The sequence below is a fragment of the Rhipicephalus sanguineus genome, chromosome 1 (genome assembly GCF_013339695.2).
Source record: "Rhipicephalus sanguineus isolate Rsan-2018 chromosome 1, BIME_Rsan_1.4, whole genome shotgun sequence".
NCBI classification, from domain to species: Eukaryota; Metazoa; Arthropoda; class Arachnida; order Ixodida; family Ixodidae; genus Rhipicephalus; species Rhipicephalus sanguineus.
In genome coordinates, this window is record NC_051176.1 from 66133496 (window position 1) to 66159380 (window position 25885).

Here is a 25885-nt window from a genome sequence, read left to right on the forward strand (position 1 = left end):
AGTCTCGCAGAGCTTTGATTAAGTTGGTCTTTGTGGTGTGAGGCGGCGCTGCTTCCTTGACTTCTCGACCTTGCTTCCTCTGTCAGGGTTGACTGCTGCGGCTGCCCTAAAAACGAATAATGATATTTTTAGGTGCACCAGGCTGTTGCATGACTATGCTGAACATAATGGACCACACTGAGAACAACATTGATTGTGTTGGTAGAGCGCTCAAGAAACCCTCGCATTGCCTCTTTAAGGTGTGTGTGGAATCAGTTAAAAAAATAACCTCACGATCCAGATGGAGATTCATTTCTATAAAATTTCATTATGGTTTCTATAAATTGCATTTATTGCAGTGTAAGGACTTTAAAGGAAATGATGCTCCTCACAGAGCAAGGTTCATGTGCTTTTAAACACTCACCTAAATACAATAAAAACTCATTAATTCGGATTTCACGGGTCCGGAAAAAACGTCTGAATTAACCGAATGCCCAATTATCGAGAGTATCCAGAAAAAAATAAACAAATGAATATTATATCAATGTATTTTTTTTTTGATGAATGCGCAAATCCAGTACCTATTCTGCGTAGGAGTAAAAGCCATGATTCCTGTCATTAGGTTCATCGTTCACTGAGTCCGCGGCCCAAGACCCCGTGTATTAAGCCGAAACGTTTTCTCAACCCATCCCTTAATACGTACCTCCGCGAGCAACACCACCACGCCCACGTGATGATTCTGTCGCCGAAAAATTGGCCGGCAGCTGATCGTTTGTCTATCGGAATGTAACAAGCGAGTTTTATGTGAACTTGAGGAGTGCCGCTGAAGGTCCTCACCTTCAACAGCTTCCACCATGTATGAGCTTTGCGACATTGTGCGCGCATAGCCCAAAGTCAAAACAATGCTACCATGCTATTAAACAAAACGAAGGTGTTATTAAACAATGCATGTGCTTGCTGGGACCGGAGAACACCGCCGAACTATCCGATTTTTTAAGTGCACACGCATGATTGCATAGTAGCCACTATGGGTTTCACAATTTCGATCTGCTAAAAATTACACTGAAACCATTGTAGCGCGATAGAAGCGGACAAAGTGGATGATGGTTCACCACGGGCACAATTTTTCACCACGGATTTGATGGCATTGCCCCAGACAATCAGGGAAAGAACATACTCATCCTAAAGCGCATGCGTGCACATGTTCTCCATTGCAAACAATAAGAGATATGAAAAAGTCGTGTGTAGCTATAGATGCCAAATAAACTTATAGACGTGTCGCTGATGCAGTCTGTGCCCATTTTGCTTACAGGTAATTCTCGCTTGATTGCACGTCGGTCCTTTGTTTATTATGTCTCTTTCTCTTTCTGCGTTGTGCTCACAATTATGGTATACCAACTAGCCCGGACACACACCTTGCTCCGGCAGCAGAACTGCATAAAAAAGGGCTATCTCTTATTTAAATAATGAAACTTTTCATGTTACTTGGTGACCCTTAGAAAGCCTCATTAAACAGTGATTAAAAATACTTCACACGTCAACCGCTCCATATGCTAACGTTTTTACTTAAAATCTTTCATGACCGCTCAGGATTCCCGCAGACAGTTTTACACTTAAGCTGAACATTTCCATTTAGTCATACCCTCCATCAGAACCCTCACTGACTTAGCCAAGTGGGAGTGTAGTATCAAATATTGGAAATTCCCCAGTACTTGCCTACTTTTGTACTATCTAATGTGGCTTTATCTAAGTTAGTTGCATGAATATTGTTCAGAGAAGTCAGAAAAAATCACATTAAGTTTTACCTTTGTGTGAACACCAGGGTTAGGCTGACCTCCTTGCGGTATTCAATAGTAAAGGCGAAGTGTGTAAAGAACATCAACTTGAATGCCTGGCACCGTGTGGTGGATTCGATAACAGCATGGGTATCAATACAGATGGTAAATACCCCGGCAGTCAGAAAGCTCTTTCCTGGAACAAAATATTTCCTGTTTAGAAATATTCAGCAATATATTGCAAGTATCCATAACAATACCTTTGGCAATGATGAAAGGGGAGCACGGCAGGTCTCCGACGTGATCTTCACTTGTACTTGCCTGCAATAATAAAGGTTATGAAGTTAATTATGCGATAAGTAGCCATTAAAACTCATGTACCCTGGAGTTCGAACAAGCGTACGAAGACAATTAAAAAGTTAGACAATATTTTTTTATCGAACTACATACATTGTAGATGTGATATAAAATAAAAATAAATAAATGCTCTCAATAATAGAAAGTAAATTAAAACAGCGAACAATTTGAGGAGCAGGCCACTGTCAAATAATTCTCTTAGCTTCTGGTAGCTAGAGACGCAGCACCACCTTAGGGCGCTATAGCATCAGTGCCAACTTAGTTTAATCCATTTTGTTGTGTCTTAGTGCAGGTAATTTGGGCTTTCATGACACAAAACCATATAAATCCTTTTGGACTATTCGTTTTCTTTACAGTCCTATTTTCGTCCTCGGTATCTCGTAGCACTAGCTCAGAGAAGGAACTCTCGGAACACTTTTCTGTGCTGTTCCAATGGGCACTTCATGCAGAATGCATTCATGTTTTTGTGCAGTGCGGCATACTTCATGAAACGTGGCACAGACGTCTCGGTGGTACCACAGAGACTGCAGACATACATCGCTGAAATAAATAAAAAAATTGCAATTACCGAAAGAAATAGAAAAGTCTGTTATAACGGTAAGCACTTCTTTAAAGCTCTAAAGAGAAAGGAAAGGAGGCTAATGCCTGACTGTAACAAACATTTTTGCCAATTCAGAGAGAATGAATCTTTAACATTAAATGCTATACCTAATTGAAACATATTCCTAATGCTTTCAAAAAGCCTTTAAAGGCATGCGCATTTGCACGGACGTGAGGCTAAGTACGCAGACGAATAACACCAGAGCACGTGGACGCGCTCAGTGAACCTCCATTGCAGAAAGTGTTTACGCAAGGAATCAACAATGCATGCGCAATGACGGTTGCTTCGCGTCGACTATTTCATTATTTGGGCTAGCGAGCCACCAAGTTGCGATTTCCGTCACACTTTTTCGTTACCAGGAATCCATTTATAAAGGGCACGTGGTGGGGAAATTTGTCCAATGATCTGTATCAATCTGGGAAAACTTGCCACCTGAGATGGAGCAAAATGTCCTCCGTTTTATGAAAAGGAGAGGGTCAATTGGTTTTTATTTTTGCTGAAAAACTCGTTCGAGTTGGGCTATGCCATTGGGCCAGAAGACGAGTTGCACCTGCCTGCAGGGCCGTAGCCAGAAATTCTTTTCGGGGGAGGGGTTCAACCGCTCTTTATGTATGTTCGTGCGTGCATATTTAGACATGCAAAATCTAGCAATTAAGGGGGGGGGGGGTTGAACCCCTACCCTGGTACGCCAATTCCTGCCTATTACGTGCCGTAAACTATACATAGCATGAAATTTGCTTCCCCGCAAAAGAGCAACACAATATATATGTTCAAAATCTATAGAATATTGTGAACGTTTACAAATCGCAGAACATTTCTAGTGAGCAATTCGCTTCATTCAAGGAGTGATGCGCTTAAAGGAGTAGATGTTATTTTTTCAGTGGTAATATTAGCGTAATTACAGTTTGTTTCGCATGGCGTCATTTGGCAGGAAACAGCACCGTCAAATATACAAAGCCCATCTGTCGCGGTAGCATGGCTGGCAAAACACACAGACCATTCCGTCATACGCCAGTCGTCTGATCAGTTCGGGAGCCGCTGTTACCTGCCAAGCTGCTCTTTTTGTGGCCTACATGTCGATAGGGCGGAGGTATAGAATTCTAAAGCTGTCGACCAAAACGTGCGCATGTCTTTTTTTTTTTTTTTCAGACGCCCTAAACCTCACGCGCGACTGAACGTGCGCCTCAAAGAGCTAAAAAAATTTCCGTTCAGCGACGAATACATCTCGTACACACATCTCGAACACACTTGGTTGCGTCATTCAAAATTTGTGTCGGTACTTTTGTTCGACGATGGAAGTGTAATAACTACTGCCGCCAAGCACTGGTGAACAAAATGGGCGAGAGCCAACGAAAGATTCATTCGCCCTTAAATACGCCACTAAAAACAAAGTCCGCCTCTCCGGAAACCGGGATTCTTTAAAGGTGGTCACAATCGATGTCCACAATAAGCCTTCACGCACGGCTAGAACAGCGGCGTCGGCGTTGGTGCTCACTGAGAGATCACATGTGACATGTGCCACGATTCACCGCCTGTACTACGAGCGCACTTGAGCCCACTTTCCAGGCGTGTTCACGGCTTCACGCCGTTGTGTGTAAACCACGGATAACAACCGCGTATCTAACATGGGCTTCAGCAGGGAACACGCCAATCCGAAACGCGCCGAGTTTCTCCTACCGAGGAGAAGACGTGCTCCACCGCAACGCAGGCGGAATGCGATGACGCGAGGTAGCGCGTGTAAACGTCAAGCCCGGGCCCCATTGGCTAGTCAATCGAGGTATCAGTTTACCGAGTGGATGTGCCCCACACGTCCATTCGGTAAACTAGGTTTACCTAGGTTATCTATCTTTCGCCAGGAACTTAAAGCTTCGTAAGGAAGGTCATCCAATGATACTACGCCAAGAAGCTATGCGTTCGCACATTCCCGCCAGCAATGTTCAAGATACACAGCATTATACAACCAGGCAGAACTTATCATGCAATGACCACTACAAAACACTAAACGCCGTACACCAAGCCACAACATCATAGCTCAGGGCCATGTTCACTATGCAGGAGAAAGCTACCTATTACACGTAGATAAACACACAAAAAAGGAAACGTTTGCACTTTCATTAAAAAAAAGAAAGAATTATATGCTCTGTAACGTCGCTCGGTTAGCTGAGTTGAGTTATACACACTTCATTAGTTTTTAGAGAAAATCGGGCCAAGCATCAAGAAACAAATAGGTGCAGAGATACAGAATACACAGGTTTGATGTAATAAAGAAAAAAAGCGGGTAAGGTTAACAAATACCTCTCATTATTCTGTACAGCGAAACCTCGTTAATGGCTGCCCGCAGAGAACGCACATGAAGTGCGCTGCGAACGCTGTAGTATGCGCTCTGCAACCGTCCAAGTACAAATTAGCATACCTTGACGTACGCTGCCGCTAACAGCAAAGAAATAAATGTGGTACAACCGCAGGCGTTCCCTCAAGCACCGACTTACAAGGCCTCTTCAGTGTTTCTACCAGAGCATGGAAGGAATTCCGGCTCTCGCACAACGTTGTGGTCGCACGCGCTGCCGACGCAAAGCTGAATTAGAAACTACGCGAGAGCGAATTTCGAAAGCGGGCAGGCATATCAACGAGTTCTTGTCGTAAGGAAGTCTAGTGAGAAGCAAACCACCCACCTTTCAATGACAGACGCACAAAAAGCAGGAGCAGGAGGGTGCCGTAGCCGCGCTTTACAATGCAGCCATGCGTAGCCGCGCTTCGACGTGAGCGGTAGCCATCTTGTAAATGCAGGGGCCCGCGAGGCATGAACGTAGAACCGCAGAAAAGGCTCTCAATATTAATCAATCAAAATAGCATTGTGGGAGAAACCAGAAAAACATGAAATGTTATTTCATGAACATTTGTAATCTTTGAAGTATTTAAAACTGTGGAGGTTCAATTTTGAGTCGTTTGTTTTGCTGAAGGTCACGAATAACAGGAAATTTCGGTTTCTCTCTTTAACAGATTTCCTTCATGGTACATTTACAGAAAGTTTCTGTCGCGGTACAGAAATTTCATGTATTTTATCTGTAAATTTACAACTATTTTTTACAGTGCAGTTAAAGTCGCCCAACAATATTGTCTGCCTCTCTGCACAGAGTCGTTGCTCAAGGCCGTGAAAAAACAGGGCCCTTTCTTCTACCTTGTTGGGCGCGTACACACACACAATACGCCACTCGTCATTATTTAAAGAAACGTCGACGACCACACACCGGCCCGTCGCACACGAAAAATGACCGTGCACTTGGAGCGCTGGCAACCTTTGACAAAAAGTACGCAACCAGCCGACGTGCCCAATGCGTGGCTGACTACAACAAAAAACCTAGACGTGAAACGTTGCACCATGCTGCCGGTCTCTTCTTCGCCATCAACTTTCGTTTCCTGCACCGCCCGCACGTCTATGTCGCGTTCCGTTAAAAGCCGGTAAAGCTGGCTTTGCTTCCTTTTCCCTGCCAGACCTCTCACGTTTATGGTGGCGACTTTTAACGGATATGCAGGAGCCATTTTAACGAAGGGAAAAGAAACCAGCAGCACTGTGCTTACCTCTCACGTCTAGCGCGTGGCTAGACGTTGCCATCGCCGGCGGTGCCGTCCGGCGGCGGTACTTGAACTGGCGCGTCTGGCTCGGCGTTGCCACCTCGCCTGTCGGAAGACACGTTGGGGCGTGGTCGGAGTGATGACCGCCGTACTTGAGCCGTCTTTGCCGGTGGTTCCTCGACGCCCGGCGTTGTCCCTTGAGTCCCGACATTGCAGGTCTGGGGGTGCGGGCGCTTTGACGCCGCGGCGGCATTGGTAGGAGTCTGGACGCCGCCCTTCTCTGCCTTCGGCTCGTTCTGGTTTTTCTGCTCGCCGCATTTGGTTGCTGGCGAGCTTTCCGTCCCCTTCTCCGTCGTGTCGCTCGACCCTGCAAAATCACCGGGCGCTCCTTGGTGCGTCGGTACGGGAACCGTGCGGGTGTCGGCTCCAGAAGACGCAGGCAGCACCTGTTTTGTCGGCTGGTTGCCCTTCGAGCCAGTCGAGTCCTCTGCCGCTTCTTGTTCCGGGACATCCCCTTGCGGGGCGTTACCGCCGCAAGGCGCAGCCGTGTCCAGTGGTCCCGTCCGCTTTCCTGACTCGTCGGTACCACTCGCCGCCTCCTCAGCCTCGGCGACGTCCATGATCTCGTCGTGTTCGTCCGCCCTCGGCAGTCCGGTCGCCGACGCGTAGGTACGGACGCAGTCCGCGTCCGCATGTCCGTAGCGCCTGCACTTCGAGCACCGCGGCACCTTGCAGTCTCGGCGAACGTGACCCGTGCCGTGGCAACGCAGACATTGCATGGCCCTCCCGGGCACCACCACGACGGCCAATTCACCGGCAACTCTGACCTGGTGAGGCAGGTCGTCCACCTTGAGACCGGGCTTCAACTTGAGGAGCACGCTCCTGGTAGTTGAGCCCTTTTCCCGCATGCCCTGGACGCGCCAACGCTCACGCGTCACCTCGGTGACGTTTCCGAACGCCGCGAAAGCTGTCCGGATGTCTTCATCCTGCACGCCGTAGAGCAGCCAATGCAGGCGAAGTTTCACCTGCTGGTCTTCGGGGTCGAAAATGACACACCGACGCCCTTTCACCTTCAGCTCCTTCATGGCGGCGAGTTTCTTCGTGGCTTCTCCGGTGTTGAGGGTCACCGCCCAGACATGGTTAATCTGGTACGCCCCCAACGCCACCACGTCGGGGAGCACACCAGCAGTGACCAGGGCGTCTCGAAAGTCTTCGACCCTGTAGGGCCTCTCACGCACGTCTCCGTGCAAGAACAACGTGTTCTGAACAATTCGACCGGTAGGCAAAGCAGGCAGTACAATCTCGTAGTTCTTATCGTCTTCGACGGTGATCCTGTTTCCGGGGCCGGCATGGGCCGCTATCGCCGCTCCATCGGAGCCGTAGCTATGCCCCCACTCTCCTGAGAGGATCACGGCGTCGTTGTCAAGAGCGTCGTAACTAAAAAGTAAGTAAAAGAAGGAGTTCAAGGGGGCACCCGGGTTTGAACCGGGGACTTTTCGATCTGCAGTCGAATGCTCTACCACTGAGCTATGCCCCCACTCTCCTGAGAGGATCGCGGCGTCGTTGTCAAGAGCGTCGTAACTAAAAAGTAAGTAAAAGAAGGAGTTCAAGGGGGCACCCGGGTTTGAACCGGGGACTTTTCGATCTGCAGTCGAATGCTCTACCACTGAGCTATGCCCCCACTCTCCTGAGAGGATCACGGCGTCGTTGTCAAGAGCGTCGTAACTAAAAAGTAAGTAAAAGAAGGAGTTCAAGGGGGCACACGGGTTTGAACCGGGGACTTTTCGATCTGCAGTCGAATGCTCTACCACTGAGCTATGCCCCCACTCTCCTGAGAGGATCACGGCGTCGTTGTCAAGAGCGTCGTAACTAAAAAGTAAGTAAAAGAAGGAGTTCAAGGGGGCACCCGGGTTTGAACCGGGGACTTTTCGATCTGCAGTCGAATGCTCTACCACTGAGCTATGCCCCCACTCTCCTGAGAGGATCGCGGCGTCGTTGTCAAGAGCGTCGTAACTAAAAAGTAAGTAAAAGAAGGAGTTCAAGGGGGCACCCGGGTTTGAACCGGGGACTTTTCGATCTGCAGTCGAATGCTCTACCACTGAGCTATGCCCCCACTCTCCTGAGAGGATCACGGCGTCGTTGTCAAGAGCGTCGTAACTAAAAAGTAAGTAAAAGAAGGAGTTCAAGGGGGCACACGGGTTTGAACCGGGGACTTTTCGATCTGCAGTCGAATGCTCTACCACTGAGCTATGCCCCCACTCTCCTGAGAGGATCACGGCGTCGTTGTCAAGAGCGTCGTAACTAAAAAGTAAGTAAAAGAAGGAGTTCAAGGGGGCACCCGGGTTTGAACCGGGGACTTTTCGATCTGCAGTCGAATGCTCTACCACTGAACTATGCCCCCTTTTTTTTTCCTTTATTACCTGGCTTTGGTACAGACAGAACACAGAAACACTGGTTGTAGAAACACTCAATGTGCACTATACATGTGTTAATGGTTATCAACCAGCATGTTGCTGGTATCATCAGGTTAAAATTCTCGCAAGGTCACCAGCGGCTCTACTCTCGAGAGCCAGTCGGGTGGTTCGGGTACAGCTTTTTGTATCTCGAGAAACCAATGAATGTTTTCTCTGAAGTAGGCTCGTGCAGGCCGCGCATCTTTATCGAAATGGTAGCCTGCCATTCTCGATCGCCACAAAGAGTGGAGGCCCATAAGCATGATTGTGTCAAATGGTAGCCCATCTTCGGAAATTACATTCAAGTACCGAATGCCGTACGGATTCAGTGGCAATTCTTTCTTGATAGTTCTTTGCAAAACATCCCAAAAATAAACCCCTTCCCAACAATGTAAAAAAACATGATCTATAGTTTCTGGCTGCTTACAAATTAAACAGTGTGTGCCCCATGGCATAAAGCATCCCTTTTTCTCTAAAAAGGCTTTAACTGGCAATGTACCAGTATGTAGTTTGAAGAAAAAGGTTTTAGTTCCCGGCTGCACATGCATTCTTTTAACCCTCTTTAAGACATTGCTACCAGGGCCTCCACTGTAGAGTGACCTGTACAACGGCACTGGGAAAACAACATCACATGGTGCAAAGTAAAGTTCCTTCCGTCTCACAGTGGCCAAGTACTCTCTCGAAAATCGTACAGTAAGGAATCTTACACTAGACACTATCTCCCTATAAAAGCCACCGATCCCTCTTACGCAATCTTCGGTTGACACAACATACTCAGGCAGAAGTCTACCCAATCTCAATTCACATAGCGTGCGCAGGAAAGGATCGGTGACGTCTCTAAAAAACAAAAACCGGTTGACAAGCTGCCGTAAAAAGAAGTGGCCGAGTCCCAGTCCGCCGTCTTTTACCCGACGAAACAAGTTGGTACGGCTGCACCGTTTCCACTCACAAGCCCAGACAAATATGGCAAATATCCTATGGAACTTCTGTACATTAGTCCGGGAACAATGCAGCACCTGCATTACGTACCAGAGCTTGCTGATAAAAAACAGGTTGCAAACGGTGGCTCTGGTAAAAATCGATAACGAAGCTCCTTTCCATTTCTCCGCTTTCTCCCGTGTGTCTTTGGCCTGCTGCGTCCAATACTGATTGCTGTCGCGATAACCGTCGAGCGGGACGCCCAGGTACTTGCCCGGGATCATCGCCCAAGGCACATTAGCAAAAAAGTCTGGCTTCGTTGGCCACAGCCCATGCCAGAGCCCTAGGCACTTCGACCAGTTCACACCACTCCCTGTAATTTTGCTGAAGTCACGCACCGTTTCAACAGCCTGTTTGATACTAAGTTGATCCTTTGCAAAAATAGCTACATCATCTGCATATGCAAGCAGCTTCACTTCCACTGCCTGTAACTGAAAACCACTGATTCTATTGTCATTGATTATTTTCAGGCATAAAGTTTCAATATACAAACAAAATAACAGGGGGCTGAGGGGGGCAACCCTGACGGACCGAACGTTGCACGGTAATGGGGGCCCCCAGACTCTTATTGACAATTAACCTTGTCGTGCAGTTTCGATACGCCAGGGCCACTCCCTCGCTGATAACAGAACCCAAATTTGCGTGATCTAAAACAGCACACAAAATCCTATGATCAACACAATCAAAAGCCTTTTCTAGATCAATCTGTAGGATGGCAACCCGCTCATTTGAATAATCACAGCATTCGAGTATGCTGCGCGCCTTGTGGATATTGACAACAATAGAGCGCCCTTTGATCCCACAAGTTTGATGGGGCCCGACGATGTCCTTCATCACGGTCTGTAATCTTTGAGCTATTACCTTCATGAAAATTTTGTACTCTACGTTGGTCAGTGCTATCGGTCGGTACGCTGCAACTGATCTAAGTTTATGTACATCCTCGGTTTTAGGAATGAGTACTGTGTGAGACGACCGGTATGAAGGAGGCAATGTTTTTAAACTGAAGGCTTCGTTGAATATAACAGATAAGATAGGACTAATTTCATACTTAAACGTTTTGTAAAAAGCAGCGGTAAATCCGTCCGGGCCAGGTGATTTTCCAGCGTTTAGTTTATCTATTGCTTTTTCAACTTCGGTTACAGTTATTGCCCGTTCCAAAATATCTTTTCTTTCGTCGTCCAGACGGGGTAAACCAGGAAGAAATTCATTTTTAAAGTTCTCAATGTCTACATTACGCAATGCGAACAGCGCCCGATAATGCTCAGTAAAAGCAGTTGTGATGCCGTCTGTATCGGTTGATAAGGAGCCAGCCCATTCTATTTCGTGTATTTGGTTCCTTTCGGCTCGCGCTTTTTCCATGGCTAGCGCGCGTTTCGATGGCGCTTCGCCAGCAGCGGTGTCCTCTGCCCTTGCCCTCACAAGCGCTCCCCGATAACGTTGTTCATCTAGCTGCTCAATCTTTTGTTTTATTTTTCTAATGTCCTCGATCCATTTACCGGGGGCTCGGCATTCCTGCTTGAGTAGCTTATCCAGAAGCGCTTTTAACTCAGCCTCTTTTCTTTTCTTGTCATATCGAATACGCGTAGCCCTATCAATTGCTTTTATTTTTAAAGTTTCTTTACACAGTTCCCACTGTTGCCAAATGTGCAGGTTTTTGCAGGGGTCTAGTTTGCAAATTTCCTCCCTAACTGTGAAATTAAAATGTTCGTCTTCGAGAAGCTTATTATTGAGTTTCCATAAATCCCACGAGAAGGAATTACTTCGCTTTGAACATGCTATAGAGCACTGAACTAAACAGTGATCAGAAAAAGACACCGGTACTACTTCGTAACTGGTACATTCCGGAAGGATGTCGACAGAAACGTAAATACGGTCGAGTCTTGCGTGGCTTGTACCTTCGAATCGAGTGTACTTTACGGCACTCTTACTTTGGAAAGTATCTGCGACATCCTCCAGGTCCCAGTTTTCAATAATCCGCGTCAGGGTTTCAGTGCTCCTATCCCTAAATGCACGCGTGCTCGTCTTATCGTGCGCACTGAGGACACAGTTGAAATCACCAAGCATGATCAGCTGCCTTCCTGAACACAGCCGTTCTTCTATGCCTTGAAAAAACAAGGCCCTCTCTTCCATCTTATTGGGCGCGTATACGCAAACAATACGCCACGCGGTGTTGTAAATCGAGCAGTCGAGAAAGACACACCGGCCCGACGCACACGAATAATGGGCGTTCACCTGAAGCCCCGGCAACTTCTTAACAAAAAGTAAGCATCCGGCCGATGTGCCCACTGCATGACTGACTACGACAAAAAATCTAGACGCGAAACGTTGCACCATGCTGCCGGTCTCTTCTTCTCCATCGACTTTCGTTTCCTGAACTGCCAGCACGTCTATCTCTCGTTCCGTTACAAGTCGGTAAAGCTGACTTTGTTTTCTTTTCCCTGCCAGTCCTCTAACATTTATCGTCGCGACTTTTAACGGGCAGACAGGCGCCATTTTAACGAAAGGAAAAGAGACCAACAGCATGGTGCCTACCTCTCGCGTCTAGCACGTGGCTAGACGATGCCATCGCCGGCGCTGCCATCCGGCGCCGGTACTTGGACTTGCCCTACGGGCTCCGCGTTGCTGCCACGCTTCTCGGAAGACACGTTCGGGCGCGGTCGCAGAGACGACCGCCGTACTTGGGATGACTTTGCCGGGGGTTCCTCTACGCCGGGCGTCGGCGGTTGGGTTCCGTCGCTGCTGGTCTCGGGGTGGGGACGCTTCGACGCGGCGGCGGCATTGGTAGGCGTGTGGACGCCACACTTCTCCGGCTGTGGCTCCTTCGAGGTCTTAAAGTCGCCGACCTTGGCAGCTGGTTGACTGTCCGTAGCTTTCCCAGTCGTCTCGGTTGACCCAGCCAAGTCTACCGTCGACCGTTGCTGTGCTGGAACGACACCTTTGCCGGTGTGGCCTCCCGACGACGCTGCAGGCAGGACCTGTAATGACGGCTCGTTGCCCGTTGGCCGACACGAGCCACCAACACTTGGTTGGACCCCAGGACAGTCCACTTTCGGGGCGTCACTGCCGGAAGTCGCCGTCGTGTCCTGTGACCCCGCCCGCTTTCCTGCCTCCTCGGTTCCCCTCGCTGCCTCCTCAGCCTCGGCGACGTCCATTAGTTCGTCGTTGTCGTCCGCTCTTGGAATCCCGGTCGCCGACGCGTAGGTACGGACGCAGTCGGCGTCCGCGTGTCCATAGCGCCTGCACTTCGAGCACCGCGGCACCTTACAGTCTCGGCGAACGTGACCCGTGCCGTGGCAACGCAGACATCGCATGGCCCTCCCGGGCACCACCACGAGGGCCAATTCACCGGCGACTCTAACCTGGTGTGGCAGGTCGTCCACCTTGAGACCGGGCTTCAACTTGAGGAGCACGCTCCTGGTAGTTGAGCCCTTTTCACGCATGCCCTGGACGCGCCAACGCTCACGCGTCACCTCGGTGACGTTTCCGAACGCAGCGAAAGCTGTCCGGATGTCTTCATCCTGCACGCCGTAGAGCAGCCAATGCAGGCGAAGTTTCACCTGCTGGTCTTCAGGGTAGAATATGACACACCGGCGCCCTTTCACCTTCAGCTCCTTCAACGCAGCCAGTTTCTTCGTGGCTTCTCCGGTGTTGAGGGTCACCGCCCAGACATGGTTAATCTGGTACGCCCCCAACGCCACCACGTCAGGGAGCACACCAGCAGTGACTAGGGCGTCTCGAAAGTCTTCGACCCTGTAGGGCCTCTCACGCACGTCACCGTGCAAGAACAACATGTTCTGAACAATTCGACCGGTAGGCAATGTAGGCAGTACAATCTCGTAGTTCTTATCGTCTTCGACGGTGATCCTGTTTCCGCGGCCGGCATGGGCCGCTATCGCCGCTCCATCGGAGCCGTTCATTCTGCGTCCGTTCGCTGGCGCGCCCGGAAGTAGAATGACTGAGCTATGCCCCCACTCTCCTGAGAGGATCACGGCGTCGTTGTCAAGAGCGTCGTAACTAAAAAGTAAGTAAAAGAAGGAGTTCAAGGGGGCACACGGGTTTGAACCGGGGACTTTTCGATCTGCAGTCGAATGCTCTACCACTGAGCTATGCCCCCACTCTCCTGAGAGCATCACAGCGTCGTTGTCAAGAGCGTCGTAACTAAAAAGTAAGTAAAAGAAGGAGTTCAAGGGGGCACCCGGGTTTGAACCGGGGACTTTTCGATCTGCAGTCGAATGCTCTACCACTGAGCTATGCCCCCACTCACCTGAGAGGATCACGGCGTCGTTGTCAAGAGCGACGTAACTAAAAAGTAAGTAAAAGAAGGAATTCAAGGGGGCACCCGGGTTTGAACCGGGGACTTTTCGATCTGCAGTCGAACGCTCTACCACTTTTTTTTTTATTTATTGCCTGGCTTGGACATTGTACAGGGCAATCATTGCACACTCACATAATACAATAAAAAAGAACAAGCATTGCCATCAGTCCCATTTGGACTGATGTTGTCTTCTTAAAAATACTTAAGGGTAGCCAGAGGTCCAAACCTTGACAACCATTCTGGCTCGATCTCCTGTATTTTGCTACACTCAATGAATGCAGACATGCTATGCCTGTAATAAATTACTGCTGGCTTTGCATCCGGGTCGAAGTGGTATCCGGCCATTCGCGCACGCCATATACAGTGGAGACCGGTCAACATCACAACATCAAATGGGACCCCTTCATCATTCGTTACTGCGAGATACCTTATCCCGTGTGGATCCAGTGGAAAATTTTCCTTTATTGTCCTCTGCAAAATGTCCCAAAAATGTACCTCTTCCCAACAATGCAAAAAAACATGGTCTATTGTTTCTGGTTTCTTACATATCAAGCAGTGTGACCCCCATGACGTTAAAAAGCCCCGTTCCTCTGTGAAAGTCTTTACTGATAGTGTTCCTGTGTGTAACTTAAAGAAAAATGTTTTCACCCTTGTAGGTACCTGCATGTTTCTCACCCGCTAATAATAATATCTGGGGTTTAACGTCCCAAAACCACGATATGATTATGAGAGACGCCGTAGTGGAGGGCTCCGGAAATTTCGACAACCTGGGGTTCTTCAACGTGCACCTAAATCTAAGCACACGGGCCTCAAACATTTTCGCCTCCATCGAAAATGCAGCCGCCGCGGCCGGGATTTGATCCCGCGACCTTCGGGCCAGCAGTCGAGCGCCATAACCACTAGACCACCGTGGCGGGGCGTTTCTCACCCGCTTCAGTACATTTTGTCCCGGTCTTCCACTGTATCTGGCCCTGTACAATGGTACTGGCGAAACCATATCACATACATCTTTGTACAATTCTTTTCTTCTAACACTTGCTAGATAGTCCAACGAAAAACGAACAGATCAAAAATTGGCCGCGTATCTGCGTGCTTCGCTGCAAATGTCGTGTAAAGACGATAGAAGAGGCGCTGCGTGAGATATGAACGCCATCTGGCAATACGTCGGGAAACGTGAATGCTGTTTTGTGGGCTGGTAGTCCCGGCGCAGCAGCAGGCAAGACCGGCGGTGACCAACGCGACCGGCGGGGACACCAGCCAGCCCGAACACGCGGTTTGGCGCGAAGCGGCGGCGCCGAAGAAACGTCCGCACTCAACACGTACTCTCCACACACTCTTTTATATTCACGTCGCCTGGGTAAAGCAGGAATGCCAGAGCGGCGCCCCATGGCACTCGTACAGTGCAATACTGAACTGAAACCGAAACACAACAATGAGCTCGCGCAGACGGCACGGAGGAAGCCAAGTTTCGGCGCAGTCGCATTTTCAGCGCAGCTTAAGAAACTAGGGTCTCTAGAATTACGTATCTATGTATTTTATATTAAAGGAACACACCACCTAATACTTACCTAGTGATCTTGCGCCTCAGATATGCGTAATGTTTGCTTTTTGATCAACCATGTAGACAAGTATGAACCTTGTGAGCCGTTCACGATGGCTGGCCCTTGTGCAAGTGGTTCAACTTTGGCCGAGTGGCTGAATCGAGGGACGTGCCGACAAACAGAAAGACAGAAAGACAGACCAAAATTTTTGCGTTTAAGTTCCCCAAGAAAGACTGTCGTCTTTAAAAACGTACACTGTCTACCACTTCCTTGAGATAGCCACGCAACGTCACGGGCCTGCTATCCGTAGTGACAACAAGTTCTGGTAAGGCACTGCCTAACCTGAGCTGGCATACCGTACGCAAAAACGGATCCATGACGTCACGGAAAAACAAAAATCTATTTACTAATTGTCTCACAAATAGGTGCGCCAAACCGAGACCCCGTCCTTCACGCGCCTGAACAAATTGGTCCGTCTGCACCTTTCCCATTCCGAGCCCCATATAAAAACTGCGAACACTCTGTGCAGTCTTTGCACGTTGATCCTTGAACAATGTAGCACCTGCACTACATACCACAGTTTAGTGATAAAAAACATGTTGCAGACAGTAGCCCTAGCAAAAACAGACAGGTTCATTCCTTTCCACCTGTCTGCTTTTTCCTTCGTCTCTTTTGTTTGACGCGACCAATACTCCTCGCTGCCGTTATAACATTCAAGGGGAACACCGAGGTACCTTGTCGGTGTTTCCGTCCAGTGCACATTCGCAAAATGGTCCGGCTTTGAAGGCCACCTTCCGTGCCAAAGTCCAAGAGATTTCCCCCAGTTTACGCGGCTCCCTGTGACGCTACAAAAATGTTTCACAACACTTCTCGTTTCCTCTACACTTTCTTTATTCGTACAACACACCGCAATGTCATCTGCATATGCCAGCAGCTTAACTTCCACTGCCGCCAAGCTGAAGGCACGTATTTTTTCGTTTTCAGTTATCGCTAAGCACATCGCTTCGATGTAAATACAAAACAAAAGTGGACTGAGGGGGCAGCCTTGACGCACAGAACACATTACGTGAATGGAGGCCCCCAAAGACTTATTAACAATTAAACGTGTTGTGCAGTTCTGGTACGCCAAGGCCACTCCCTGCTTGATGATGGAACCAACATTAATATGATCGAAGATGACAAACAAAATATCGTGCGCAACACAATCAAAAGCTTTCTCCAGGTCTATCTGGAGCACACAACGCCAAGTAACTCCTCGTCACAACACTCTAGCACACACCGCATCTTGTGAATGTTTGAGCTAATAGTTCTGCCTTTGATTCCACACGTTTGGTGCTCTCCAACAATTTCTTTAATGACACCTTTAAGTCGCGCTGCCAGAACCTTCATAAAAATCTTGTAGTCAACATTGGTCAGCGATATGGGCCTATACGATGTCACCAGTTTAAGTTTTTCCCCTTCGTCCGTTTTAGGAATTAATATCGTATGCTCTTCGCTAAAGGAGGGTGGCAGAGTTTTCCGTTCGTACGCCTCATTGAACAGCTCAGTTAAGCCCGGGGACAGTTCTGTTCTAAACGTCTTATACCACGCAGCGGTTAGGCCATCGGGTCCCGGTGACTTTCCGGGGCTCAAATGACCAATCGCGCGTTCCACTTCGCCTTCCGTTATTTTGCCTTCTAAAAGCTTTTCTGTGTCGCGCGGCATGCGCTTAAGAAACTCTTCTTTAGAACCATGTACATTCGCTTTTCGAACTGCAAAAAGTGACTGACAATACGCAAAAAAAGCCCGATCGATGGTTTCATTGTCGCTCGCGAGGGTCCCGTTGCAATAGACCTTATCAACCACTGAGCTATGCCCCACTCTCCTGAGAGGATCACGGCGTCGTTGTCAAGGGCGTCATAACTAAAAAAATAAGTAAATGGAGTTCAAGGGGGCACCCGGGTTTGAACCGGGGACTTTTCGATCTGCAGTCGAATGCTCTACCATTGAGGTGTGCCCCCGGTCGCCTGAGAGGATCACGGCGTCGTTTTCAAGGGCGTCATAACAAAAAAAAAGTAAAAGAAGGAGTTCAAGGGGGCACCCGGGTTTGAACCGGGGACATTTCGATCTGCAGTCGAATGCTCTACCACTGAGCTATGCCCCCACGCTCCTGAGAGGATCACGGCGTCGTTGTCAAGGGCGTCATAACTAAAAAAAAAAAACAAGTAAAAGAAGGAGTTCAAGGGGGCACCCGGGTTTGAACCGGGGACTTTTCGATCTGCAGTTCTTTTTTTTTTCTTTATTGCCGAAATCTTATATTACAAGGCATAAAACCTGCCAGCCAGACTTCGGCTACCGCGGGATTACAATCTTTTCATGCATACCAATACATCAAGTACGGAGATCCAGGCTGGCGGATCGGCAAGAGAGCGATACACATCTCGCAGACGCACGACACTTTCAATGAAATGTTCGTGAACAGGGCGTATATCTTTATCAACATGCTGATATTGCGTTCTCGTTTTCCACAAGGCGTGAAGTCCCAGGACCATGATAACATCGTACGGAAAGCCCCCCGGTACGTCTACCGGCAAGAAACGAATGCCATAAGGGTCAAGGGGTAGTTGTTTCTTCAATGTGCGTTGAAGCACATCCCAATGAAATATTGGGTCCCAACAGTCGAGAAATACGTGTTCAATCGTTTCTGGTTTCTTACATAAGATGCAGTCAGTGGTCCAGGGTATAAAGATGCCTTTATCTTGGAGCCAGGTTTTAACAGCGAGTGTGTTTGTGTGCAAATGAAAGAAGAATGTTTTAACTGACGGTTGTATAGGCATTTTCTTTACTCGTTTGAGCACATCCTGTCCAGCGCCTCCGCAATGTGGGAAACGGTACAAGGGCTCTGGGAGCATGTTTTCCACTAGGTCCTTATATAGCTTTTTCTTCTTAACATTAAATAAATAATCTAAAGAAAATCGTGCGTTCAGAAACCTGAACGAGAGAACCACCTCGCGCAGGTACCCGGTTACAGAACCGTTGATCATTTCGCGGGACGACACTATAAGTTCTGGGGGTAGTCGCCGTAGCCTCGTTTGTATGATAGTGCGGAGGAACGGGTGATTTTGATACCGTAAATACATAAATCGCGACACAACCTGTCGCAAAAACAAATGAACAAGACCAAGGCCACCTTTCTTAACAGGGCGGAACAAATTCATTCTGCTAGTCCGCTCCCAAGTGGACGCCCAAATAAAAACAGCAAAAACGCGGTGAAGTTTTTGTATGCTAACTCGTGATGCGCATAGCACATTCATCACATACCAGATTTTGGAGATCAGAAAAATGTTGCACACAGTGGCTCGTGAAAAAATAGACAATTACCTGCCTTGCCACGCAGTAGACTTTTCTTTTGCACTTCGCGCCTGGTCAGACCAGTGTGCTTCTGGATCACGATAAGATTCAAGTGGCACGCCTAGGTAACGTGTTGGAATCGCCGACCAGCGTAACCGAGAGTAATGCTCTGGCGTAACATCCCAGTCGCCATGCCAAAACCCGTAACTCTTATCCCTGTTTATTTGGGCACCGGTGCAGTCACAAAAGTCGCATACAATATTAGTGGCTTGTTTGATGCTCTCCCTGTCTGAGCAGAACACAGCAACATCATCTGCGTAAGCCAAAACTTTGACGTGTCCTGTCTCCAGCCTGAAGCCCGTAATAGCTTCCGTGTGGTCAATAGCCAAGCAGAGCGGTTCGAGATAAAGTGCAAAGAGCAAAGGCGACAAAGGACATCCCTGCCTCACTGAGTCGCGGACATTCACGCTCTCCGTAAGTTCCTCGTTTACTATAATACGCATGGTGCAGTCCGTGTACACCATTCTGACGCCTTCTAGTATTACATGGCCAACATTTGAATGTTTGAGAATGTCCAATAAAATCTCGTGCGAGACTCGGTCAAAAGCTTTCGCCAGGTCGAGCTGCATCATTGCCACGCGCTCGCCTAGAACGTCACAACATTCAAGAACACTTCGTGCGACGTGAATGTTTGTCGCTATGCTGCGGCCTTTAATACCGCAAGTCTGATGTGGCCCTACCAGCTTTGCAATAACCCCTTGGAGTCTTTTGGCTAATACTTTCATAAATATTTTGTAGTCCACGTTGATGAGGCTGATAGGACGATAAGAGCCCACGGAGAGACGTTTTTCGGGGTCATCACTCTTGGGTATCAGCACAACGTGCGACCTTCTGAATGAAAGCGGAACTCGCTTACGGTCGTAAGCTTCAGCGAAAACCCCAAGCAACACAGGAGCTACCTTAGATTTAAAAGCTTTATAGAAGTCGGCCCCTCGGCCATCGGGCCCGGGCGCCTTGCCCAGCGTCAAGTCCCCGACTGCGTCCTCGATTTCTCGTAGAGAAATCTGCACCCTCCAAACGTGCTTTAACTTCGTCGTCTAGCCTCGGCATAAAAGGTAAACATTTCTCCCGAAACCCTTCCATAGTGTTCCTTTGTTGTCCAAGCAGATAAGTAAAATGATCGGCTATCACGCGCATGATGGCCTTCCTATCCGACGTGACATCGTTGCGACTAGCTATTTGACGGATTTCTTTCTGGCACGCATATTTCTTTTCATCAGACAACGCGCGTTTTGTTGGCCTTTCACCGACCCACAATTTTTCCGCTCTTGTTCCTATTATCGCGGCCTTGTACTTCTCAGCATCAATTTGCTCCAGTTGACTCTTCACGTCTCTCATTTCCTTCCTAAAATCCCCAGGTTGGATGTTTTCCATGCAGGTGAAATATCCAAGCCGCTCACGAAGCTCACGTTCACTTTGGTTCCGCCTATGCTTGAGGATGCTACTTCTTTCTATGGCAGCTATTTGGACTCTTTGTTTAAACTCCTCCCATTCAGCAGCTAGATTTATTGGCTGCGAAGCGTGTAGCTTCTCCAGTTCGTCGGTTACTACGCTTACGAAATTATCGATCTCTAAGAGCTTCACATTAAATTTCCACAGGTTCCAATTTAAATGTGGTTTCGCCTGCACTCTGCCAAAGCCGGCCATAACCAAACAGTGGTCGCTGAAAGTAATAGGTTTCACATCGTACGCAGTGCACATCACAACAAGTTCGGCTGGGGCATAGATTCTGTCCAGTCTTGCATGGCTATCTCGCTGAAAATGGGTATAAGTCGGGCGAGTACCATTGGAAAAAACGCAGCCCACGTCATCTAAACCGCGATCATGTACTATCTCCGATAACTCAGCGCTCTTATCGTGAATACGGCCTTTTTGGACCGGTCTTCAGCTGCACAAACACAGTTGAAATCGCCTAGGAGTAATAGCACTTTTTCACAGTTTAGATACGTTAGAAACCTTTCAAAAAAAATTTTGCGATCTCTTTCGACATTCGGTGCGTAAGCACAGACAACGCGGTAACTCGAACCCGAAAGACTAAAATCTACCACTAAAGACGGCCAGATTGGTACGACTCAACCGTTTGTACGCAACTACCAAAGTCATTACGTATGAAAACACGACAGCCACCCGAATTGCCAACAGCGTGACAAAAATGTACATTGAAATGAGGACGAAAAACGGACACCATTCGGTCGGCAACCTCCTGGCTTTCTATTTTCGTCTCCTAAACTGCGACCAAGTGCAAATCGCTTTCGAGCAGTAAGCGGCATAATTGGCACTGTCGCCTTCTAGCGCTTAACCATCGTAAATTCAGGGTTGCTACGCGCAAAGTCGCTTTTGTTAGCTGGGCCATGGCTGCAAAGGAGGTTGCCCTTCCGAATGGTGTCCGTTGCGAAGAACAAACCAGAGGTGAAACTTATTGCGATATTCTTCTCGCGGATGACACCGCGAAACAAAACCCGGCAGTGGCCGTAAAGCTGTCGTGTTTGAAGAGCAGAGCAAACAGAGTGATCCACATTGCAGCTTTTTCCTACACCATTTTTGGCCCAACCCCACCCCTCCCCCCCTTTACCCGACATAAAAACCATCTCTTACGAAGGCGGATTGCCCGCCCGCCATGGTTCGCCCGGAATGTTAGGTCGCGGTCTAAATGGAGAGCGTCTTACACCTGGCGTTTCGTCGGTGGCTCGCCGCCTCCACCATCGTCCCGCTGCGACTCACTGTCGACAGTCCTCTCATGCGGCCGCTTTCCGGCCATCGGGCTCCCTTCGCCGTGTGACAAAACCATACACTTCTCGCCGGATTCAATCACGCCCACCGGAGGCTGCACAAATGGGGGCGTATCCCGTCTAGTCGGTGCAGTGTCGACGCCTTTGACGGGCTCATGCTGGTCCTTGGAGGCTTCGTCGACTTGCCGCTTATCACGCTCGCCCTCCGGAACAGAGGACGATGTAGATGGCTGTGTTTCACGGGCGTTTGCCTGAGGCGTCGCCTCTTCCAAGTCAGCCGCGTCCATGAGCAGGTCGGCGGTGTCGTCGCTGCCCCCGGGCCCTGTCACGCTGGCGTACGTTCGTTCACACTGGCCGTCTTCGAGACCGAATCGCCGACAAAAGCCACATCGCGGAATGCGGCATTCGCGGCGGATGTGGCCCGTGCCCCGGCAGCGAAGGCAGAGCGGAGCCCTGCCCGGCACAACAACAAGGGCGTGCTCACCGGACACACTTAACTGGTGTGGCAAGTCGTCGATTTTGACGCCGGAGTGCAGCTTCAGAGTCACAAGCCTCGTTGTAGACCCTTTGTCGGTCAATCCCTCGGCCCTCCAGCGCTCCCTGACGATGTCGGGGACTTTACCGAAAGGCGTGAAGGCAAGGCGCACGTCCTCGTCAGGCACACTCTGGAGCAACCAGTGCACCTTCATTCGGACGTCCCTGTTGGCCGGGTCGATGACGATACAACGCTTGCTTTTAACTTGCAGTTCACCGATGCTGACCAGCTTCTTCACCGTTTCAGCGTCCTTGAAGGTGACCGCCCACACATGGCTGATGCGGTACGCCCCCAAGGCGACTACCTCGGGGAGTACCGAATGTTGAGCCAGAGCGTCGCGAAAGTCTTCTACCTTGTAGGGCCGAGCCTTGACATCCGCGTGCAAAAACACGGTATATAAAATAAACCGACCTGTAGGCAAACTGGGCAGAACAACCTGGTATTCGTTTTCCATTGCAGATAACCTGTTTCCGCGCCCTACCTTGGCCGCTATCGCCGCTCCGTCGGAGCTCATGAAGACACGTCCGTACGCTGTCGCGGCCGGAAGTGGAATCCCCTGAGCTATTCCCCACTCTCCTGAGAGGACCACGGCGTCGTTGTCAAGGGCGTCATAACAAAAAAATACGTAAAAGAAGGAGTTCAAGGCGGCACCCGGGTTTGAACCCCGGAATTTTCCATCTGCAGTCGAATGCTCTACCACTGAGCTACGCCCCCACTCTCCTGAGAGGATCACGGCGTCGTTGTCAAGGGCGTCATAACTAAAAAAAAATAATAAGTAAAAGAAGGAGTTCAAGGGGGCACCCGGGTTTGAACCGGGGACTTTTCGATCTGCAGTAGAATGCTCTACCACTGAGCTATGCCCCCACGCTCCTGAGAGGATCACGGCGTCGTTGTCAAGGGCGTCATAACTAAAAAAATAAGTAAAAGAAGTAGTTCAAGGGGGCACCCGGGTTTGAACCGGGGACTTTTCGATCTGCAGTCGAATGCTCTACCACAGAGCTATGCCCCCAGTCTACGGGGAGGATCACGGCGTTGTTGTCAAGGGCGTCATAACTAAAAAAAAATAAGTAAAAGAAGGAGTTCAAGGGGGCACCCGGGTTTGAACCGGGGACTTTTCGATCTGCAGTCGAATGCTCTACCACTGAGCTATGCCCCCACGCTCCTGAGAGGATCACGGCGTCGTTGTCAAGGGCGTCATAACTAAAAAAAATAAGTAAAAGAAGGAGTTCAAGGGGGCACCCGGGTTTGAAACGGGGACTTTTCGATCTGCAGTCGAATGCTCTACCACTGAGGTATGCCCCCACTCTCCTGAGAGGATCACGGCGTCGTTGTCAAGGGCGTCATAACTAAAAAAAACATAAGTAAAAGAAGAAGTTCAAGGGGGCACCCGGTTTTGAACCGGGGACTTTTCGATCTGCAGTCGAATGCTCTACCACTGAGCTATGCCCCCACGCTCCTGCGAGGATCACGGCGTCGTTGTCAAGGGCGTCATAACTAAAAAAATAAGTAAAAGGAGTAGTTCAAGGGCGCACCCGGGTTTGAACCGGGGACTTTTCGATCTGCAGTCGAATGCTCTACCACTGAGCTATGCCCCACTCTCCTGAGAGGAACACGGCGTTGTTGTCAAGGGCGTCATAACAAAAAAAATACGTAAACGAAGCAGTTCAAGGGGGCACCCGGGTTTGAACCGGGGACTTTTCGATCTGCGGTCGAATGCTCTACCACTGAGCTATGCTTTTCGGTTTTTTTTTTTTTTGCCTGTTTTTCTTTACAGGTGGTCACACAGAAACAGGAATGGTAAAAACAAACACACTTGGACCAACGTTTTGTCCGTAGTGTTCACATTAAAATTTTTTTCAAGTGACACAGTTCGTCCAACATTGGCAACTAGCGGGGAGGTTCTTCTTGTGCTCTATACACTTCAGCAATATGCCTTATATTTGCAATGAAGTTTTCCCGGACAGGACGCGTGTTTTGGTCCATATGTCGGACAGCCATTGTAGTCTGCCAGATGTTGTGAAGACTGATTAACATAAACATGTCATATGGGACGTCGTCCTCGTTGTCCACACACAGAAAACGAATGCCATAGCTCGTAATGCGCAGCTCTTTTTTCAATGTTCTTTGAAGGATGTCCCAATGAAAGACTGCGTCCCAGCAATGAATAAATACATGCTCTATTGTCTCAGGTGTTTTACAAAGCAAACAATTGGTTGTCCATGGCACATCGATTCCCTTATCCGCTAACCATTGCTTTACGGGGAGCGTACCGGAATGAAGTTTAAAAAAGAACGCTTTTGCCCCTGCTTTCACGTTCATTCTTTTGACCCTTTTTAAAACGTCCTGTCCGGGACCTCCATTGAACACAGATCTGTACAAGGGTGTTGGTAACTGGACATCACAGAGATCTTTGTACAGCTTATTTCGTTTAACAGTGGAAAGATATTCGATAGAAAAACGGACTTTCAAAAATTCAAAAGATTGTATAACTTCTCTCAAAAAAACCGGTCACATATCGGCACATATCATTGTTTGATCACACAACAAAATCCGGAATGCGCGAAGACAGTCTTAGTTGTATCACAGTATGCAGGAATTCATTTTTTTTGGTCTCGCAGGAACATAAAACGAGAGACAACTTGTCTTATAAATAAATGACATAAACCAACTCCTCCGTTGCGAACGGACTGGAATAAGTTTGAACGACTTGTACGTTCCCATGACGATTTCCACACAAACACTGCAAAAATCCTATGAAATTTCTGCACATTAATGCGCGTCATACAGATGACTTGCATGACGTACCATATTTTGGATATAAGGAACATGTTGCATACGGACGCACGCGCGAAAATAGACAAATCCCGACCACCCCAAGCGTTTGCTTTTTGCTTGAGTGTTTCTGCTTCACCCTTCCAGTAATCAGTGTTGTCACGATGGCTTTCCAAAGGTACACCAAGATACTTTAAGGGTTTACTTTCCCATTTTACGTTGAGGTATACCTCAGGTATCATATCCCAATTACCGTACCAAAAGGCAGTTGTTTTGTCCCAATTAATTATGCTGCCCGTCATGTCGCAAAATTTATTTGCCATATGAACAACCTCACATATACTCTGTCTATCTTGGCAAAGTACCGCCACATCATCGGCGTAAGCAAGTAGCTTTATCTCCGCATTCTGTAACCGAAAGCCGTGGACACTTGTGTTATTAATTATTGATAAACAAAAGGGTTCTAGGTAGATGGCAAATAACAATGCTGAGGCCGGACATCCTCGTCTGATAGAACTGAGTATTTCAATTTCCTCACTGAGCTGCCTATTGACTATCAGACGTGTTACACACTGCGAGTATGCCATCTTAACAGCATCCAAGATTATGTCACCAACTTCCACATGCTTCAACACACTGAACAATACTTCATGCGAGACACGATCGAAAGCTTTTTGTAAATCTAGTTGCATCATTGCTATTCGTTCTTCGAAGGCATCACAAATCTCTAGAACGCTTCTTACTATATGTATGTTTGTTGTAATGCTGCGACCTCTAATGCCACATATCTGGTGTGTTCCTACAATCTTTTCGATGACATTCTGCATTCTCCTGGTTAAAACCTTCATGAATATTTTGTAATCAGTGTTCAAAAGGCTTATAGGTCG

The 25885-nt window shown here is 48.5% G+C and overlaps 1 protein-coding gene and 17 non-coding genes across 18 annotated transcripts; all 18 read right to left on the reverse strand.

Annotated features, from left to right (window-relative positions):
* Positions 1 to 6311: 6311 nt before the first annotated feature.
* Positions 6312 to 13664, reverse strand: LOC125759032 (uncharacterized). The gene is made up of 2 exons (XM_049417134.1): positions 13319 to 13664; positions 6312 to 7355 (listed from the first exon to the last, which is right to left on the reverse strand). Exons 1-2 carry the CDS (start codon positions 13631 to 13633, stop codon positions 6312 to 6314), a joined length of 1359 nt encoding a protein of 452 aa, XP_049273091.1. The 5' UTR covers positions 13634 to 13664.
* On the reverse strand, positions 7751 to 7822 carry Trnac-gca (transfer RNA cysteine (anticodon GCA)). Its single transcript has one exon. It is a non-coding gene; the product is annotated as a tRNA-Cys (tRNA).
* On the reverse strand, positions 7895 to 7966 carry Trnac-gca (transfer RNA cysteine (anticodon GCA)). The gene has a single exon. It is a non-coding gene; the product is annotated as a tRNA-Cys (tRNA).
* Trnac-gca (transfer RNA cysteine (anticodon GCA)) lies at positions 8039 to 8110 on the reverse strand. The gene has a single exon. It is a non-coding gene; the product is annotated as a tRNA-Cys (tRNA).
* Positions 8183 to 8254, reverse strand: Trnac-gca (transfer RNA cysteine (anticodon GCA)). The gene has a single exon. It is a non-coding gene; the product is annotated as a tRNA-Cys (tRNA).
* On the reverse strand, positions 8327 to 8398 carry Trnac-gca (transfer RNA cysteine (anticodon GCA)). Its single transcript has one exon. It is a non-coding gene; the product is annotated as a tRNA-Cys (tRNA).
* On the reverse strand, positions 8471 to 8542 carry Trnac-gca (transfer RNA cysteine (anticodon GCA)). Its single transcript has one exon. It is a non-coding gene; the product is annotated as a tRNA-Cys (tRNA).
* Trnac-gca (transfer RNA cysteine (anticodon GCA)) lies at positions 8615 to 8686 on the reverse strand. Its single transcript has one exon. It is a non-coding gene; the product is annotated as a tRNA-Cys (tRNA).
* Positions 13665 to 13758: 94 nt separating the features above from the next.
* Trnac-gca (transfer RNA cysteine (anticodon GCA)) lies at positions 13759 to 13830 on the reverse strand. The gene has a single exon. It is a non-coding gene; the product is annotated as a tRNA-Cys (tRNA).
* Positions 13831 to 13902: 72 nt separating this feature from the next.
* Trnac-gca (transfer RNA cysteine (anticodon GCA)) lies at positions 13903 to 13974 on the reverse strand. The gene has a single exon. It is a non-coding gene; the product is annotated as a tRNA-Cys (tRNA).
* Positions 13975 to 17500: 3526 nt separating this feature from the next.
* On the reverse strand, positions 17501 to 17572 carry Trnac-gca (transfer RNA cysteine (anticodon GCA)). The gene has a single exon. It is a non-coding gene; the product is annotated as a tRNA-Cys (tRNA).
* A 71-nt stretch (positions 17573 to 17643) lies between these two features.
* Positions 17644 to 17715, reverse strand: Trnac-gca (transfer RNA cysteine (anticodon GCA)). Its single transcript has one exon. It is a non-coding gene; the product is annotated as a tRNA-Cys (tRNA).
* A 5303-nt stretch (positions 17716 to 23018) lies between these two features.
* Trnac-gca (transfer RNA cysteine (anticodon GCA)) lies at positions 23019 to 23090 on the reverse strand. The gene has a single exon. It is a non-coding gene; the product is annotated as a tRNA-Cys (tRNA).
* A 73-nt stretch (positions 23091 to 23163) lies between these two features.
* On the reverse strand, positions 23164 to 23235 carry Trnac-gca (transfer RNA cysteine (anticodon GCA)). The gene has a single exon. It is a non-coding gene; the product is annotated as a tRNA-Cys (tRNA).
* Positions 23236 to 23310: 75 nt separating this feature from the next.
* Positions 23311 to 23382, reverse strand: Trnac-gca (transfer RNA cysteine (anticodon GCA)). The gene has a single exon. It is a non-coding gene; the product is annotated as a tRNA-Cys (tRNA).
* A 74-nt stretch (positions 23383 to 23456) lies between these two features.
* On the reverse strand, positions 23457 to 23528 carry Trnac-gca (transfer RNA cysteine (anticodon GCA)). Its single transcript has one exon. It is a non-coding gene; the product is annotated as a tRNA-Cys (tRNA).
* Positions 23529 to 23604: 76 nt separating this feature from the next.
* On the reverse strand, positions 23605 to 23676 carry Trnac-gca (transfer RNA cysteine (anticodon GCA)). Its single transcript has one exon. It is a non-coding gene; the product is annotated as a tRNA-Cys (tRNA).
* A 73-nt stretch (positions 23677 to 23749) lies between these two features.
* On the reverse strand, positions 23750 to 23821 carry Trnac-gca (transfer RNA cysteine (anticodon GCA)). The gene has a single exon. It is a non-coding gene; the product is annotated as a tRNA-Cys (tRNA).
* Between the last annotated feature and the right edge of the window lie 2064 nt (positions 23822 to 25885).

Excerpts from the sequence above, each read along its gene's own strand:
- LOC125759032 (XM_049417134.1), bottom strand. The coding sequence starts at position 13,633 with ATGAACGGCTCCGATGGAGCGGCGATAGCGGCCCATGCCGGCCGCGGA. Across the intron at positions 7,356-13,318 it reads CTGCGTTGAAGGAGCTGAAG|GTGAAAGGGCGTCGGTGTGT; the intron begins GTGAAAGGGCGC and ends AAGGAGCTGAAG.